General features: G+C 43.9%; 1 protein-coding gene across 2 annotated transcripts in view; it reads right to left on the bottom strand.

The window, feature by feature from the left end:
- Positions 1-3313: 3313 nt before the first annotated feature.
- Positions 3314-20220, bottom strand: part of QQT2 (P-loop containing nucleoside triphosphate hydrolases superfamily protein) — a 56028-nt gene continuing 39121 nt past the window's right edge. Inside the window, exons 4-5 of one of the 2 annotated variants that reach the window (XM_087392539.1) lie at positions 4006-4211; positions 3314-3904 (exon numbers count right to left, since the gene is read on the bottom strand). In XM_087392539.1, the coding sequence (XP_087248665.1) occupies positions 3649-3904; positions 4006-4211 (462 nt within the window). In that variant the 3' untranslated portion in view covers positions 3314-3648. The remainder of the gene's footprint in view (positions 3905-4005; positions 4212-20220) is intronic. The other variant, XM_087392540.1, reaches the window with a different exon arrangement.

Here is a 20220-nt window from a genome sequence, read left to right as displayed (position 1 = left end):
TTCAAGCGAAGCAGCAGTGGCGATGCAGGTTGCGTGAGTTCTCCTATATGGAGGCCAGGGGAATGATTCCCAGTCAGTGGGTGTACAGGGGAACCATTCCCAACGTGGGGGTGCAATTCTTGTCAACAACGTCAGGGCTCCTCCTTAGTAGCTCTACGAATATACTCGTTATTGCAATTCGCCTCGCTCCTCCAAAACGTGGTGAAGTTTATCAGAACTTGATCCGACCCTGCTAACAAGGAGCTCAAGTAATAGAGCTATAGAGGATACAGGGGCAATGTCGGCCAGCTATAACAAAAAGAATGCTCTAGATGATCACTCAAAAACCAGTTCGTATGGCACGACTCTCGTTACCAGGGCGTCCCAAAGCTTGTGAACAGAGCTTGTGTAGTCTTAGTTTAATCATCAATGGTCAATGCATGTCACGTGTGCTACAGGAGAATGATCCGACAATATAAATATATCGTGTCCGAATCAAAAAACGTAGACTCGGAGATAAAATGCCAGTCTGGCAAGGATTCCACTAACATGGTGTACCCAGAGCTTTCCAGAGTCATTTGAAGTCCGTCGGCTACTTAGAAGCACTTGCCCAAAAATGTGAAGAGCTTGAGGCAGCTCGTCAGCTCATAGACTCGCTATAAAACCCACAGAGACGTAATGCAAGCTGAATGGAAAGAAAGCTAAAAATGTCGCATCCCAGAGATGGGCTTACGAACTGTTTCGTGACAATCGCGTTTGCAAGTATAAATTTTTTATTAAAGCTAACAATGGGCATATATCCTACCGTGAGCTCTTAGTGGACGGAACCAGCAGGCTCCCGTAGTGGCTCGTAGGTCACTTGTTGTCGCCCACAATAGCCGAGCATGGAGACAAGCAGCCAGATCAACAAGGAAAGGAGACTCGTCAAGTGTTGTAACAAAGGGAGCTACAAGGAGGCACAGAAGCCAGTAGAGTGGGTAGCTTAGAGGTGGAGGCAAGCTTGTAGAGAGAGCTCAGATGAAGGTGGAGCTCCATGAGTTATATAAGATGCGGTATGGGGCATAGAAGCAATAGTCCAGAGAACTTCCAATGGAGGGAAAGTAAAGCAAAGGTTCCAAACCTGTGCGCGCTCCACCATCCCTGTAGTAAGTTGCAACCGCTTGCACGAATGACTCGCTATGCAGACCAAGGCATTGCATTAGTGTGTACCACAGTTTGTTAGGAACTTGAGAAGTCTCTATGCCCCTCGGACTTCGTTGAACCAGCTTCACTTTCGTCAATATGGCACGCTTCTCACAATCACTTCTCCTTCTATCCTTGCATCCTCCTGAATGGTGCGTGCCAAATCCATCTCCATCATCCTCCACTCCCTCCACCTTTCAACGCTCCACTCATTTCCATTACCCATGTATGTGAAGTTTGTGGTCCTCACTCTCTATTTATCATAGTAAACAAAAACTATACTAATATATCTTCATAATATACATATTACAAATGGCTTAAAATAAGGGCATCTTAATATTTCATTTTCCTAAAAATTATATGAACTGGCCAAGTATATGGATCTCCCCCTATCATACACTTGGGTTTTACCTTCCATCCGCTTATCCTCGTCATGGTGGTCCAAAAGGTACCTCTTTCTCGTATCATTAATAGTCCCTATTACTCCACCAAGGGATCAACCATTGATAAGGGACATGGTGTTCCACACAATCCATACGTCTAGTTCATGGCCAAATAACCCTATATATAATCTTTTATCCCCTAATAGCAAACCCAAGAGAGCCTAACATTCTGTCTCCATTTAAAACATGGTACAAAATCAACAATGTTACCAAGGATCGCCAAGGTGTTGGTAGCTTGGAAGCCTAATCCAAATGACACCCATATCAACTGTACCAAAAAATTATTATTATTTTGACATATCGAGGGGCAAGTAGATCCAATACCTTCTCCAAGCTATCGAAGCCTACCAATTGTAAGCACATCCAAAGGTCTACAATGGTCCCCGAGGAGAGAGAGAGAGAGAGAGAGAGAGAGAGAGAGAATTTGGGGATTAAAAATTCCCATCAATAATTGAGAAATACAATTTATTCTATCAATTGGATAAAAAGTTAAAAAAGGAAAACATATTTAAAAAATATATTTTGAGACATCTAAGTTAAAAAATGCAACTAGAGTTTGCTAAAATTAAGAATTTTTAATAATATTGAGTTTGACAAACATAATATTTAAAAAAGGATGTCGAATCCTTAGACAGACCAAGTTCCGAGGTCCGCCGGGTCCACTTCTGGCTTTTAAAGACATCGGAAATATTTGGTGCAACCAATAATCTTTGTTTGAGGCTACTATTGGCAAATTGCAACAATTCACAATTTCTAGGTATTCTCATTTTCCCTTCATGACGTCTCTCTAGAGAATCTTCTCTTTTTCTTATCAAAATTACCTCAACAAATACATTGTAATAAATCGAAAATGCAAGGGAGATTAACACTAGTTTAGTAATCAAACACAAAAGCTTCCTACACTAGTTTGGTAAACAAACACAAAAGTGTCCTTTGTCATTTTAAAGTCTTGTTAGCTAAGCAAATTCAGAGAATTTTCTTGAGACATCAAAGATGTCTGTTGCATGCATCTCTTTTGGATCATGATACATCTTTAAGAAAAACTCTAGATTTCTTTCCAAGTGGAATTGACACATCCACGATGCTCGATTCCATGGCAAATGTAAAAAAGCAATTTTGATTATTGATGTCAGTGCTAGAGGGAACAAAAGGGTAGTGCAACCATAATCTAAGACTTCATTCTCATGCCAACAATTTTCTATGATATCTTGTACATTAATCAAGATTAACGAAATTATCAAATCGACTCTTTTGTAGGAGTTATTTTATTCTCAAAATGTTTCCTATTTCTAGTCCTTATTACATGAACCTCTATTTATCATGGCATAAGCATGTGTAAGATGATTTTTTCCATGCCAATAAAGTCTCCATATTTTAGAATAATATCAAGCATGGGATAACACAATTATCAAATTATCTCTTCATGAGATGATTTTTCCCAAAATTGTGAAAGGATACTTCTATGTCCTATATTCCAAACTAAGATTTTATGCATAGAGAGAGAGACAATAAATAGTTGAAATGAAGGAAATGATATAGATTAGAGGAGTTCAAGATTGTCATAATTTGCCAATGACATCATTCTCCAACACACAGGATCTTTAAGTAACCCATGTTCTAATATTCACCTTGTATTAAATCATCTTCAACTACAAAAATAATGGCTAAGGATAAGGACAACCCTCTTTGGGCTAAGCTCATATTTACTAGGCTTCCAAGGTGACTTTGATTCTTGGAACAGATCTTTCAAAGGCCATTAAGACATAATCTAAAGACGCCTCCCATTTCAAAGGCATTCATAGCATTACGAATATAGATGGCAAAAAAGGAACAAGACATACCATTATAATGATTCTAAATTTTTTTTATAAATTCAGACATGAGATACATTAGCGGGAGAAAAATACGAACAAGATTATATTTCCCCACACTGGTGGCTAAATTTCTTAACTCGATTGCAACCCTCTTCAGACACATCACATCAATGGAAACAGCAGTCCAGCTACGAGGCTAGGTTAGCCAGCAATTCTCCTGACATGTGTAACTAATAATCACCTCTTTCCTCTTCCTCATCCTCATCTTCATCCACTTCATCTTCCTCTTCTTCTTCCTCTTCGTCTTCCTCTTCTGCTTCTTCCTCCCCTTGCCCCTCTTCATAGAATTCCTTTCCCTTGACAGAGCTTAAAACAACCTTCTGGCCCTTGGATTCTTCTATATCTTTTCGGAGTCTCGCCAAACTTTCCATCCTGCGAACCTCCTCTTGGTGCTCCTTTTCTGCTCTCTTGGCCTCAAGCTCTTGCCTACACATGCATTGATATACACAATAAGAAACCCACCCATAATGATGCTGCTAATCATTTAGAATTTGTCTCTTAGTCTGCATATTCAAGGTGCAAAAAACCTGTACGTCTCCATGTACTCGTCTGCACATGCTTCAACAGCGTGGAAAAAATCATCCATACCAGCTCCGGTGACAGCAGATACTCCAACAGTCCGTAAATTCTGATAAAACTCATCAAGTACCAGGCACAAGCTCCTACTTAAGTTGGAAGTGTATGACTTTTCACCCTCTACTGCTACTTGAAAAGCTTCAAAGTCCTTCATCCACTGCAAGATAATAAGCATGGTTACTTCAGAATTTACAGCCTGAACCAAACTATTCAAGCATTCCACATTGAAGAGTGACAGCTATACCAAAATAATCTCTCTTCAACCTGTGCCGATACCCATTTGCAGCGCACCTCAAGAATATAGAACTTGAAGTAGTTCATTAATTTTAAAAGGACGATTTCATTGTCCCCCAGATCAAATCGAAAGAAAAATCAATATAGCCCAAGGCTAGAAATTCTATGCTTGTGGCCAATAGCCTCCACTGTAGTTACAGACCCAAGCCTATGGGTACCCACTGGCAAACCTGTGGTTTGTTCATAATCTTTAACTATGATCAAGTTAAGGGTACCCAACCTCACCTCAAAAGGATGATGGGATTTTAGGGGTCACCTCCCCACTTGTGAGCCTGCCAAGGAGGACTTTGGCAAGGGGGGGGGGGGGGGGGGGGGATGCTGGAAGGGGGGGCATTCACCAGCAAGGTCTGCAACTGCCACGTTGCAGTCAAGCGAGGTCAGCAGGGACAGATCAGAGGCTGTACGGGTGCACAGCAACACCTGGAACAGATCTGCAGACAGCACCAGGTGTCTGCACAGAGAACAGATGCAGATTAGAGCAGACCTGCATGTCCCAGCAGGCACGAACAGGATGCAAAAGAGTACGGCTGCCACATCCAGGCGCAGCACCTCAGGCAGACTTGTGTCTCAATTCTGGGTCATGCCAGTCTTCAGACCTGGTCGGTTGACTTTGGGCCCTGGGGGCCTCCAGGCCTATAAAAAGGGGCCAAGCCCTGGGCATTTCTATTCACTCCTTGTGTCTCACAGAAGGCTGCCTAGGAGAGCTTCCCAGCTCTCTTTCCTCGCCAGTGTCCCCTCTGAAAGAGATAAAGCGGACTAAGGAGACTCAAAGTAAATCAAAATGTCAAAGAGATGAGAGCAAGTGATATCTTTCATTAGGTGATGTCTCCACATACAGGCAAGCTTACATTATCTCTCCATTCACACAAGTACATATGTCACCGTCTCATTGTTGCAATCTACTCCAACCAATCAACTATTTCTCTCTCTTGCACTCAATCTCTAGCATCACTATTTCAACACCCACCCGCCCTCTTGATGCTGACTTGGCCATTCTCCTGATCATGTCATCCAAGGTCTAGGGACTACAACTTTGGTTGTCCCCTCTTGGTGCTAGCCTGGCCTACTACCCAGTGCTGTGTCAAATGTCGGACTCCCCCCCTTAACATGGGAACATTACATTCGTTTTATACATTCTTTGATTCAGAGTTCTCAAACTGAAATTGGCTTCTTCACTCCAACAATTCTTCTATGTATGCCCGATCTTGTTGCACTTGCGGCACCTTGGTTTTTGCCCTCATGGTCCAGTTTTACACAAGTAGTGCATAAGATCCTAGTTCTTGATGTTGAGCCCTCACTGCAGAGCACAGTCTCTTATGGTCGTACATATGCAGGTTCCTCCTCCTCCTTTATCTTAGTTTCTTGCTCTAATAATGCAGCTTCTACTTTGTGCACTCTCATCTTGAGAACATTCTTCAAGGTGATTACAACTTGCCCATACCCATTATCCTGTGTGTCTAGCTATTCAACAATACGCCACACCCTTCACCACACCTATGTCTTTCCCTACACTAGTAAGCTGAGTTTTAAGGCTCTTGGACCTATTGACTAGTGCTGTCATGCTCTCATTTTTTCACAGCACAAGTTTTTTATAGAATTGCATTAACAGGTTGATTTTTGCGTTCTTGGCTTGAAAGCCAAACAGTCGATCAAGCTCCTCCCATGCCTCCCGTCTGCTGCAGATATGGTGAAGCACAACATTGTGCAGCCAATTTGCAAGGTCAAGAGTGCCCTGTTGTTATGCTTCTTCCATTCTGCATCCTTTACCTTGTCTTGGTCTCGACTCTCCACCACTAGCTGCATCTTCCTTAACAGATCCCCACGAATTTTACCCGCATTGAGTGCTACATGGTTTTCATTTTCCAAGTGTGGAACCCTTCTCCATTGAACTTGGAGATATTCTCAATAACAACATCACCCATTTTGGGAGGTCGTACCACTTGACTGCTAGGTCAAGGGTACTGTCTAATCCTCTTTTACATTAGATAGTGAGGGTAAGAAGGTTTGCAGCAGGTATCATGATGGCGGACTGACAGAAGCATTCCCTTCTTGTGTTATTACGAACTTCGTCCTAGCTAGCAACTTTGAAGCCTTCACATAGTCTTTAGAGCCTCAATATCTCCACCTTTTACTAGAACCAACTGCTCCAAAGAACAGAGAAAAACGACATGCTTGAGAGAAGTAACCAGCACACACTCGACCACAGAAAGAGTAGGAGCAAAAGGAGTATCTGGGCTGAGCAAGTAATCAGACTGAACCAGCAATCAACCTGTTTCTAGTACAGCATAATAGAGACTAACACAATGAAAGCATGGAGTTTCAGCACGGACTGTCCAGGTGTGTATTTAGAGTGCGTATTTAGAGCTCGAGCAAGCCATCAATACTTTTGAGATTGTAGAGAGCTTGTGGATCCTAGCACTCATGAGTAAGGTGGCGCACTACAGAAGCTGAATACAGATACATAATGTCGACGCTTCACTCCGAAATTTGCTCTCAGCCATGCACAAGTTAAGCTCAAACCAAGCAGAGAACACGACGTTGAGTAGAAGAGTTGCAAAGATCCAAGGTTTAGAGCAGATTGATTATGAAAATCTGCAGAAGAAAAAAACGGTCAAGAAGTAGCACCAACAAGCAAGGAAGACAATCGCATCTTCAAAGAGCACCAAAAGGAAGGAAATCGGACGAGCAGAAACCAGACGACACAAGCTTGCCAGGAAGAAACTGACTAGTTGTGACGAGTATAAGAGTGTCAAGATGGACGAGATAAGATGGGCAGCATGTCAAAGAGATAGGAGCAAGTGATATCTTTCATTAGGTGATGCCTCCATATATATAGGCAAGGCATTATCTCCCATCCACAAGTACATATGTCACCATATCATTGTTGCAATCTACTCCATCCAATCAACAATCTCTCAATGCTACCACTCTCTATAGAGAAACGATAGAGAAACGATAGGGTTTGCAGTGGAGCGATCAGAAAATAGACAATACTCAGATGATACAACTGAAGAACGGAACTCAAAAAACATAGTGCCTGTCGGTAATATGAAAAACTGAATACAAGAACCTCAAGCCGTCGTGTCTGATGGACCGTGGCTGAGGTGAATCAGAAAGATGATTCCATGTAGAGAGACAGTAGAAAAGATAGCAGCAGAGGGAGCGTAACGCAGTCCTCCGTGTAGCTCAATGATGACCAGGATGATGAAGGGCTGGAGCTGCCCTAGGAAATGGCTGAAAACCAGCATGCTCTGAGGAAGGAACCTTCAGGCTATCTGGAATAGCAACATGATGAAGAAAAGGAGCTGATCTGGGGCAGAAGGAGCTGATCTGGAGCAGAGGAGCAGAAGGGGACAGATCTGGAGTAGGATGGGACAGATCTGGAGCAGAAGGAGCTGATCTGGAGCAGAGGAGCAGAAGGGGACAGATCTGGAGTAGGATGAGACAGATCTGGAGCAGAAGGAGCTAATCTGGAGCAAAGGAGCAGAAGGGGACAGATCTGGAGTAGGATGGTGAAGGAAATGGAGAGAGTGAGAGCTAGAGAGAGTGAGAGAGTCGAAAGCTAGGAAGCTGTAGTTGCAAAATAGAGTGTAAAGAGTACAACACAAAGTGAGTAGGATAAGGTTTTTTCCTAGTGACAAAACCTTAGTAGTCACTAACCATAGTTAGTGAACTAACTGCAGTTAGGGGGAAAAACCTCTAAATGAGGGAAAAGTGCCCCTAACTAACTTATTATATTACATTGGTCACTGCTGAATTATATCTATAATTCCAACACCCCCCTGCAGTGCCAATGTCATGTACAAGGCTGATCAATCACCAAACGGATATAAGTTCAGGGCACTGCGAAATGCCTCAAACTTCTCACGTGGTAGTGCTTTGGTGAAAATATCTGCAACGTTGTCATGTGTGGACACAAAGATCATACTGATCTCTCCTGCATGCAACTTCTCTCTGACGTAGTGATAGTGAACCTCAATGTGTTTCGTGCGAGCATGAAACACTGGATTCTTTGCCACTGCAATGGCACTCTGACTATCAGTGAGAATTGGAGAAGGACCCTCCAAAGATAGATGAAGATCAGCAAATAAACGTCTCAGCCAGACGCATTCAACTGTTGCTGTGAAAGCTGCCCTGTACTCAGCTTCACATGATGAGGTAGCCACTGTAGATTGTTTCTTGCTCAGCCATGAAATGCAAGATTTTCCCAAAAAGAAACAATTGCCACTAGTGGACTGCCTAGTGTCATAATCACCAGCCCAATCTGAATCACTGTAGGCATGCATCTGCAAGTCACCCCCCCTGGGAAATAGTAAGCCAAAAGACTTGGTGCCTTGCAAATAACGGAAGATGCGCTTAACTGCCTGCCAATGCATAGTTTTGGGGCTGTGCATATACCTGCTCACCTGAGATACTGCAAACTGAATATCAGGCCTAGTATTGCAGAGATATATGAGGCATCCAACAGCTTGACTGTAAAGTGTGGCATCAACTGATTCTCCTGCATCATGCATTGTGAGTTTCAGCCCCGGTTCCATAGGAGTAGATATGGGCTTACACTCTTGCATGTTAAATCTGTCCAAAAGTTTCTGAACATACTTGGACTGAGACATAACAGTGCCACGTCTCTCATGAGAGAACTGGATCCCCAAATAAAAGTGAAGCAGCCCCAAATCTGACATATCAAAGTGGGTCTGCAAATCAGTTTTGAAATCTGCAATTTTGTCGTCATTGGACCTTGTGAGCAGTAAGTCATCAACATAAAGAAGGATGACTAATATTTCCCCCCCATCCATCTTGATGTAGAGGGTGCTCTCAGTAGGACTATTGTGCAGCCCCTTGCTGGTCAAAAAGGCATGTATCTTGGCATACCATGCACGAGGGGCCTGTTTCAGCCCATATAAAGCTTTATTAAGCTTGCAGACTTGAAGTGCATTTGCTGTAATTCCAAAACCCGGAGGTGGTTTGACATACACCTCTTCCAGCAAGTCCCCATTTAAGAAGGCTGTTTTGATGTCCAACTGATGAACATTCCACTCAAAATGTGCAGCCATTGCAATTACTGATCGGATGGTAGTCATCCGGGATGTAGGAGCAAAAGTCTCCTCATAATCTATGCCCTTTTTCTGAGCATAGCCTTTAGCAACCAGCCTGGCTTTATATCTGTCAATGGAGCCATCTGGCTTCCGTTTGACTTTAAATACCCATCGTGTGCCAATAGCATGTTTACCCTGTGGCAAGTCCACAACATCCCAAGTCTGATTTTTTGCAATGGACTGCAACTCATCGTGCATGGCATTCATCCAATGCACATTACCTTGTGCCTCTTCAAATGTGGCAGGCTCCTCTTCATCAAGGAGAGTACCTGCATATGCTGATTCCACTGAATTAGCACCTTCCATGTGCCTTGCTGCACTGCGAGTCCTGCCAGGTAACGGAGCATCAAGTTTACTCTCCCGGAGAGTCTGTAACAGCCAGTTTGGGACTGTTTTTGCTGCATGTATGTCTGCAATTTCTTGCTGTACCACTTGTTCCACTTCCTGTGGAGGAGGCATGACATCCCGTGGCGGAACTGAAGCATTTGAAGGTTGCTGTAAATTCTGATTTGGATCAGAAAAATCAGCAGGGGAACCCAAAGCAATGGGTAGCAACCCTTGAAAGACATCTTCTGAAGGTGAAGGCATTTGAAAATCAGCCTGAGTGTGAGCTGAATTTTCAGAAAATATCACATCTCTACTTACAATGATTTTGCGTGTAGCAGGATTGTAGAGACGATACCCCTTGCTTTCTGCACTGTATCCAACAAATATGCATTTGATGGCTTTATCTGACAATTTGTGCCTAAATTCAACTGGCACATGTGCATAGGCAAGGCATCCAAAGACTCGGAAGTGATCCACTGAAGGCTTCCTGTCATTCCAGACCTCAAAAGGAGTTTTTGTTTTTAAAGCCTTAGTGGGAGCCCTGTTCAAAATGTAATTGGCACACATCAAACCCTCTAACCAGAATTTATGAGGCATGTGTTTGCTTTTCAGCATACATCTGTCCATCTCCATGAGGGTTCTATTTTTCCTCTCAGCTTTGCCATTTTGCTGAGGGGTCAGCCTGACTGTGAGCTGATGCACAATACCCTTTTGTTTGAGGAAAGCATCAAATTCTGCAGATAGGTATTCCCCACCTCTATCCGTGCGTAATGTCTGTATCTTGAGCCCGGTTTCATTTTCAACCATGGCTGAAAAATGTTTAAACACTGTGAACACTTCAGATTTCTTTTTCAGCCCATAAACCCAAGTAAAATTGGAGTAGTCATCAATAAATGTGACAAAGTAGAGATGACCACCCAATGACGGAGTCCTCATGGGACCACAGACATCACTGTGTATAAGCTGTAATTTGCGAACAGCTTTAACTGAACCATCCTTCTTGAAGGGAAATCTATGCATTTTACCTAAAATGCACCCTTCACAGGCATGTGGAGGAGGTATCTCAAGAGGTGGCAATGCATCAACCATTGAAAATTTCTGAAGTGTCATTAAGCTGTTGTAATGCATGTGGCCATATCTGGCATGCCATAATTCTGCATTTTGCATGGCAACTGTAGGGGTAGAAATTGCCAAAGCATAAGCTGCTCTTTTCTGAAAAATATCAAGCTGAAAAAGCCCACGCAGCAGAGTACCAGATAACATTAAGGCATAGTTAGCTTCCCTGTCCCGGACAGCACATTTGTCATCCTCAAAGATGACCTGAAATCCTTCTCTGTTAAGAGTGGACACTGAAAGGAGATTTTTGGTTATGCCAGGCACATATAAGACATCAGAAAGTCTGAAAATTGAGCCATCAATTGCAGTGAGCTCAACTTCTCCTGTGCCACGTACTGAATATGAGGAGTTGTTGGCACAAGTGACTTTCTTACCAACAGGAGGTGGATGCAAGGAAGTAAAGAGACACTTCCTCGAAGTGATGTGCTTGGATGCACCGCTGTCAAAATACCATGTGTTCAGTGTTTCATCAACACTGAAAGTAGATGCATCTGAAGGAGAGTCAAAACTGCAAGTCAAAAATGCATATGTATCATCACTGCAAGAAGCTGTACTATCCCGAGCATCTGGAACAGCCAACCTAGAATCAGAAATGCAAGATAAAAAGGCATAATCTTGACCAACAAAGTTGGCTGCAGCATCCCCACTGTCAGATGCACAAGGGGCTGAATCTGAAACAGCCATTCCTGAGCTGTTTTTCTTTTCCTTTGCAATCCTTTTCCTGCATTCTGCTATGTGATGACCTGGCTTTTTGTAGTAGTGACAAAAACCCTTCTTTTTGGGCTTGCTTGCATCACTTTTAGCCTTTTGTGAAGGCTGTCCTGACCCACTGGAAGGCTGATTTGCTGCTGTTTTTGCCTGTCCCTTTGTTTTTTATTTGAATTTTGAGAGCATGGCTTGTTCACCTGCACGTGAAGCCAAATTTTTCCTGGTCTGCTCTTCCTGAAGCAGAAGTCCTATCAACTCATGAAAAGAAAGAGGATTTGCACCCCCCCTCAATGATAAATTCAGCGAAGTGTGAAAGCTGAGATAAGACTCAGGAAGAGAGTTCAGAGTGATTGTAATCATCTCTGAATCAGGAATAATTTCATCTATATTTAACAACTGCTCTCTGAGATCCTGTAGCTTAGTGAGGTGGGCTGACATGGAGTCACCCTCCTCCATATGTGTATTGCTCAACTCTCTTTTTAAAAAAAATACCCTGGCATCATTCCGTGCTGCATACATGCTTTCCAAAATATCCCACGCTGCCCTGGAGGTCTTACACGACCGGATATGCGGAATGATTGATCTTTTCACTGAAAGAGAGATGCATGACAAGGCTAAGGCATCCCGTGAATCCCATCTCTTTTGCTCAGGAGTATTGACTGTAGCTGCACCAACAACTTGTCCTGCAGCTGCACCTTGTGCACGACCTCTTCCACCTCCTTGCTGAGGAGGGGTAGCAAGTGCAATATCTGCTGGTCGGATTTCATCCCCATTGACATAATCCCATAAATTGCGAGAAATCAGAATATTACGTACCATGAAACTCCAGAGGGAGTAGTTGGTACCATCCAATTTGTCTTCCTGTGAAAGACCACCGAACTGGAACTCATTCTGATTTTGATGGGCCATATCTGAGAAAGAGATTGAAGCAGATACAAAGCTGAATTCCCTTACTGGGAATAAAATGCACAACTCCCAAAAAAACACACCCAAGCACGGGCTGTATATGCAACTTAGATTTCTGCACTTGAGCTGTCAGAAATCTGTCCAAGCATAAAACACTCTCCAAAATCTGCCAAAAGTGTTCCAAACACTCCAAGAAAGGCAGTATGTACTGAATACTCCAAAAAATGCTCTCCAAACACAAAAGCCCCAATTTGTGGCTAGAAATTGCAGCCAGAAAGGGGTGAAAATGCTAAAAGCCCCAAATCTGCAATTTTAATACAAAAGCCCCAAATTTCAGACTATATCTCCAATTTTTCTCCAGATGTAGCTCCAAAATTGCACAATGATTGCAATGTCTGCAATATGCAAAATGCCTCAAATATACTCCCAAACAACTGAACCAAACTATGGTTTTCTGCAAGATGTGCCTGCCAAAGAACACCTGTGGCTAAATGCAACCTGTGAAAATCTGCAAGTACAGATCTGAAAATGCAGAAATGCACACAAATCTGTAAAGAGTGCAGGAGGTACGGTACAGTACTAACTGTATGGAGGTACGGTACAATACGGACTGTACGGTACAGATTGTACGGTCAGTACGACTGTACGGTGCAGATGGCGATGTACGGTACAGATGGCGATGTACGGCGCGGTACGGACGGCGCTGTACGAAATACTGCTCAGGTACGATGACCCGTACTGTGCTGTACGGCGATCTGTACGACACAGTACGGCGATCTGGACGGAGCAACGTCGATATGTACGGCAATCTGTACAGGAGCAGTACGGATGTTTTACGGGAGCTGTACGGAGGTATTGCGGGAGCTGTACGACACTATGCGTCAGGATTCCGTACAGTCGTACGGACTGTACGGACAGATTGGAGCGAGCTGGAGCTGGAGGAAAGGCGCTGGTACGAGAAGGAGCAGAGGGCTCAAAGGCCTAGAACCTGCTCTGATACCATATGAAGGAAATGGAGAGAGTGAGAGCTAGAGAGAGTGAGAGAGTCGAAAGCTAGGAAGCTGTAGTTGCAAAATAGAGTGTAAAGAGTACAACACAAAGTGAGTAGGATAAGGTTTTGTCCTAGTGACAAAACCTTAGTAGTCACTAACCATAGTTAGTGAACTAACTGCAGTTAGGGGGAAAAACCTCTAAATGAGGGAAAAGTGCCCCTAACTAACTTATTATATTACATTGGTCACTGCTGAATTATATCTATAATTCCAACAGATGGGACAGATCTAGAGCAGAAGGAGAAGAGCTGAAGTAGAGGAGCAGATCTGAGCAGAGGAGCAGAAGTTGGGACAAATCTTGAGGAGAGGATGGAGCAGCCAGGAGGCAGGAAGGAGAGGCAGAAGAGGAGGCAGCAGAGGAGGCAGAAGTGGAGAGGAGAGGTAAATGGAGCAGGCGGGCCTGCAGCAAAAGATGGAGGAGATGAGGAGCAGCTGCAGGTCCTGTCCTGTCAAAGGAAGTGTGGGGGCAGAAGCCTTTTATAGGCCAGACCTAGCTGGTCGGCCAGCTGGTCGGTGGGCCTGCCAGCTGGTCGGCCAGTTCTGGGCGGCCAGACCAGCTGGACTTTCTGGCCATTTGTTTAGCTGAGATGGCTGGCCTGTGAGCTGTTTGATTGCCCCATAAATTGGGGATTGCTTAGTTGCTGAATACTCTCTTGCACTCATCTCTAGCATCACTATTTCAATACTCTACCCGAAAGCAGCAGCTCATAGGCTTTCTGATTGCCCCCCCACCCTATGGCACACTGTAGACCTCTGTACAAGGTTCTTCCCATCTTTGATTCAATATGTATTTACATTTCTACTTTCATGAGCATAGTTCAATATCGTCTGCAGGGTGCCCTTGTACACATTAAGCAAAGACGTGAGATTCTGTGGTTTCTGGGCATATGCTTTCATATTCTTCCACTGCAGGGAGTGTTGGCTATAGCAAGCAACCTCCACCTCTATATCAGAGCCGTGAGGAAGACTCATAAGTGCTGAAAGCTCGAAGGTGAGAACTTTTGGAAGGAGATCTCAGGTAAAGCTTGTAGAAATTGACTACGTTTGAATTACAGGTACCCTTGTGACAAGGAGGATTGAAACATGTGTACTCTTCCTAACCCCTTCATTTCCTCGTCATGGCTAGTAGACTGCCCACTTTGGCAAAGCAGGTAAGCTCGACGGAAGTAACTATTATCTCTAGACGATGAAGATCCAGAGCCATCTAGCGATTCAGATGATCTAGGAGATTAAAACGGAGGTGGAGTTAAGCCCACTGGACATCAAGAATGTGGCTAGGACAGTGGTGACAAATGCAGAGGCCTTGTCCATAATTATTGCATGACCGCAAACTCGGTCCTTCCTCACATTCGACTAGCGGACACAGCATTTTTCCGCCAAGGACACGTTGAAGGGAACATACGAGATCAACAACGTGCCAAAATTGTCAACCTAAAAAGGGAAATCTACAACATGAGGTTGGAGGAGGATAGAGTGGAGGACCACATCACCGAAATGAAGGTGGTGAGGGATCGCAATAGGTCAATAGACAAAATCGACGCAGATTGCTAAGCTTGGCATGCTTCCAAGAAGCTATAAAGGGTTTGTAATAACTATGATTGCAAGGCAACAGTCAGCACCTCTGCTTCTATGGAAGAAGCTTGGAAGAGAACATACGACAAAGCCTTTGTTGCTACAAGACAAAAAAGAAGGCTGACCAAAAGAGAAGGAAGGAGTCCAATCAAGAGTCAAAGGAGTCAAAGTCGACAATCAATGTGGTAATAGAAACAAGAGAAATTTTCTTGGTAACAACTCCAAGTGTTGCTGAGATTACGTATGTAGATCTAGGTATACCTACTTGTATGTTTGACATTGATAAAATGTTGATTATGGGCCAACCACCTTGTGGCTTGAATGGTGAAGTTGGTTAGTGGTTCAATAAGGTGCCCTTGGTGCTAGCTAGCACATATACATTGGTGGCTTGAGTAACCCAATATGCGAATGGGGATTTGTGGGCTTTGGCTATACGGAGACCCTTTTCTCATATCCCATCGGCTTTTTGGCAGTGAGAGGGGGCTTGACACGGCAAGGAGAAGGGGGATTGGGACCCCTTATACTCGGTGCTCCACGGTTGACACATAGCACTTTATCCTTTTTTCGTAGTGATCAAGGTGCTAATCCTAACACTCGCCAATTATGGGTTTTAAAGATCACATCCGCCTCATGGTTAGACATTATGTGATTTGATCTGCCCTCGTTAAGCCAAGCATCATTGCCCAACACCAAGGCTCAATCCCCAAGCCACACCAAGATGTCAGGAATAAATCATGGGTATTGGAGACCCAACGGGTGAGAGGAAAGCCTTGTGGGCATGTGAAGCATCGTCAGTCTTGTATGGCACATTGATAATGAGATATCCGTGGAGGGTGATGCTGTAGGAAATAGTCAAACGACTTCTAACTTCACTGGTGTGAAGTCCACCTCATGCACTAGCTTCCAACATCTTGTCACTCGATGTGACTATCATGGATACTCAGATCCGCCACCATAATGTAGATGGTGTAAACAAGACTGTACTGGAGATGGCAAAAGTAAACCATAATGAGGAAAGTAAAGTCATACTAAAAAATCACATTGAAGGCGATAGAATCACACTAAGATGACACGGACACACTGAAGGTGTTTCATGGACAAATTGAAGGTGCCATAGGCTATGCTAAAGACAGCATTGTAGACAATGTGGTCAAATTGAAGGTGACATGGTCACACTGAAGGTGACAATGGCTATACTGAAGATAGCATACATGGTGACCATATATGATAAGTGCTTTGAACTGTGAATTACCTTGCGCGTAAGATTTGTAGGAGATAACCAGTCAAGGTGTGACGTCCTGTCACAAGAACTCACTTAAAGAAACTCCTAGTGTGGTCAGTAAACATATGATCATAAGAAAAGTAAATGAAAATAGGATATCCAATAATGATCCATAAATGTAGTGGAGAAAAAGTGTAGGTATGTTACAGCAGCAAAGGCTGCTCAAAGGCAGGCCTGATAGGAACTGCACACAGGACTGCAACCACCAGCAACTGTCTGTGCAGAGGACAAGTTGATGTCTGTGCAGAGGACAGAAGCAGGTCAGAGCCACAGGGTCGTACAGTACGGCTGCCATGTAGCAGCCAGGCGCAGTATATGGAGAGGCCCCAGTCAGCAGATCTGGTTGGGCCAGTCTTCTGTCAATACAAAAATTTTCTCCTGGCACCTTCAGAACAGTGTCAGCTTGCGTGCTCTCCTAGAGCTTCAGTGGGCTACGTAGTCATGCCTTGCAAGCGCACCTCCCTGTTGCTCTAGTGGACAGCTAATGGTGAAGGGTTATGCAGGGATGCTGTTTTGAATCCAATACCTGAGAAAGACAAAGCAAGGACTTTGCCCCATACCATTCTACCGAAGTTTGAATGTATGCACAAAGAATATACATATCAATGAAAACAGGGTTACACAAGGATGTTGTGGGATTGGTTACACAAGGGTGTTGTTTTGCATCCCTGTTTTACAAAACATATTGAATATACTTAAGATTGCACTACATAATTACACAGGGATGTTGTGGGTGCCTCCTGGAGAGACCTATCTTGTTTTCAAAGAAAACATGTTGTTTGGATTACTCAAAGGCACAAATGTACACATATCAGCCAGCGCCAAGGGCGCCTTCTTGAACCACTAACCAACATGGGGTCAAACAAGGGCGTCCTTTATCACCAACCTTGTTTGGCCTATATATTGATGAGCTTGAGACAATTATGTAGAAACTAGGGGGGCAAATGGATGCTCTCTCGCTGGCACTCTGATTCAAATCTTGTTATATGCAGATGATGTGGCACTCTTATCTTCCTGAGCAAAGGGTCTCTAGAGACACCTAGATGCACTACAGTCCTTTTGTGATTCCCATGAATTGAAGGTCAACCTTGGTAAAACCAAGGTCATGATCTTCAACACATCCCGAGCTGCTATGCACCGGGAGCAGTTCACTTTCGACGGGTCACCGTTTCGTCATATACATACCTAGGCATTCTCTTCTCTGGACCTATCTTTACTATGAGACCGGCGATGCAGGCCCGGCTAAGCAGAGAATACACTTCAATGGCCAAATTAGAGAGGCAGTGCTTCCGCTCACATTTTCAAGACACGCTGACCAAGGGCTTGCTTTTTGACTCCTTGGTCCGCCCAACAGGGAAGTATGGCAGCCCTAGTTGGGGGCCGGATTTGTCAGATATAGAGTGGGCTTGAGTGAAACGCCTACAGTTTCTCATACTATCACGGATGATTCGCAGTAAGCCGCCAGTTCCTCACCAAATCATTCTAGCTGAGTTTCGACCATCTCCACTACAGCTTGATGTAGTATTTTAGGTTATCACCTACCTATATCGGATTAGGGGGTACGGAGATTGCACTTCTAGACGCAACAGATTATCGTGGCTAGCATTGTACTCCTCTATGGCACTATCAGCAGCAGCAGGTGATCAGAGATATTGGTTTGCATGCACAGAGAGATGGTTTGAGCGACTGGGACTCCACATGGATAGACTCCGTCCCTTCCAGTATAGCATTGGCGCACCTTTTTCCCCTCTCCTGTCTCATGAGGTCAACCAGGTCATTCGGGAGAATCTTTTGCAGCTACACACATTGAAGACCTGATTGGGACCAAGCAAGCTTCCAGTGAAGCTCAGCTTCTACAAGGATCATTGTTTACATATCACAGGGTTTTATCGACCCACCAGGATATACGCAAATCCACCTATCCCACTCACTAAGTTGGGTAGTTTTGGGTCTCTTCACATAGACTTCGCATCAAGAGTGGCAGGGCTAAGAGTTTGCCCAGGGAGAGACGCATATGCACATTATGTGACATCTAGGAGATTGCGTCGGAGGAGCATTTCATTTTCAAATGTCCAGTATACTATGAGATCCGAGGACGCTTCTATTGCCTCTTTAGAGACAATTCTGGAACATTGTCCCACTTTCTCTCCTTTCCAGACCAGAGATGCTTAGCCGCCTTTATTCACGAGGCAACCAAACACCGCGAGCATCTACTTCGATCACGGAGACGGGAGCTGACCTCCTTGATACACCCTTCTCAGAGCTCGATCACTGAGTTCTTCTAGCCAAACCATGCGAGCTCCCACACCACGAGCCTTCGCTATGATCGTGACACAGAGCCAGCGACACAACAGCTCAAACAAAGGGTTGATGCACAGATTACGCTTGGGGAGATTTCTTCTCTGTTCAAAGTTGGGACTCCACTGACAAGGATCACTATGGCCCTTATCAGACGCAGAGCTACGACCAGGAGACGATATAGATGTAGGATCCCGTAGGATTAGAATAGATGCATCTTGCAAGAGGTGTGAGAGCACAATGAAAGAAAGATGGTAGATCTATGTTATGATTGTGAGAGAGAGGACTCTCTCTTATAGAAAGGGGAAGAAGATAATACCTTTCCTACATAGTGGCAATCAACCCTTACATCAGTGGGAATCAATCCCTACATCAGTGGGATTGCCTTTGTCATCATCACTTAGGTCACACACTAGACACAACATAGCACTTGATGTGCCTTTACAACACACACAAACACACATGTGACTCCACTAGATGCACACATGCACCATAGAGCAAGCCCTTGATCATACTTACCCCAACAAACCCTCCCTCAAGGGGTTGCCTCTTGCAGTGTCAAGGATACGTCTAGTCTCATAGTTTCTCATGCCATCTCATGGTGGTCAAGGATTGAATCTATGGCTAGGATCTCATGCTAGCAAGGGTTCCCAAGGGTGTGAGGTTCACAGAAATGGGATAGTCATATCACATGGCCTACATCATATGGTGACCAGAGGTGATTTACATAACATATTCTTTTTGGAGTACTACTCCAGGCAGAGAACCTCAAAATTTGACCAAGTGATGATAAACAAAAAAGACAAAGTGCCTAAAAAGCATAGTCTTCATCATGTGGAGACTCATCAAATGAAAGTAGATTGGCAGTTTCTGACTTTGTAGTTTCTTCCTTTTTGGCTTTACAATACTTTTCATGGTGATTGTTTTTGCCACAATGTTTGCATGGATTGATCTTGAAGTAATCTTTTGAGAGGTGATTAGTCTTCCCACAATGTTTGCAAGGTGAAAACTTGCCCTTCTGAATTTTTATGGCATAGGCTGTGTCATTGCCTCTCTGGTAGGCTGTGTCATTGCCTCTCCGGAGTTCCATGTGTCTTTCTTCTTCTTGAAGAGCAGTAATAAGACCTTCAAGAGTAGGATTATGAAGATTTTTCAGAGTGGTAACAACATGATCATAATCTTCAGGCATACTTTTGAGCAATACTGCCATTGCATCATCTGTAGTGATTGGAGAGTTGATAGAAGCAAGTTGAGTCATGAGACTCCGCATGTAATTGACATGGGCAGCCAAGGGAGAGCCATTAGCCATCTTCAATTCAAAGAAAGCAATTTTAAGTGACAATTTTGAGATGTGAGAGCTAGCACCAAAAACAATGTCAAGCTTCTGCCAAGCTTCAGAAGGAGATTCTAAATCAAAGACATGATGGATATAGTCATCTCCTAAGCCAAGAGCAATGATGCCATAGGTTTTCTCCTCTCTAGCAGGATCTCTTATCCGGCGTGTCGGAGCTGAGG

This window comes from Dipteris shenzhenensis, chromosome 21, assembly GCF_047967505.1.
Source record: "Dipteris shenzhenensis isolate YYH24624 ecotype China chromosome 21, Dip_SZ_1.0, whole genome shotgun sequence".
NCBI classification, from domain to species: domain Eukaryota; kingdom Viridiplantae; phylum Streptophyta; class Polypodiopsida; order Gleicheniales; family Dipteridaceae; genus Dipteris; species Dipteris shenzhenensis.
The sequence above is the reverse complement of the archived record's forward strand: the minus strand, read 5'-3'. Positions and strand labels throughout refer to the sequence as shown.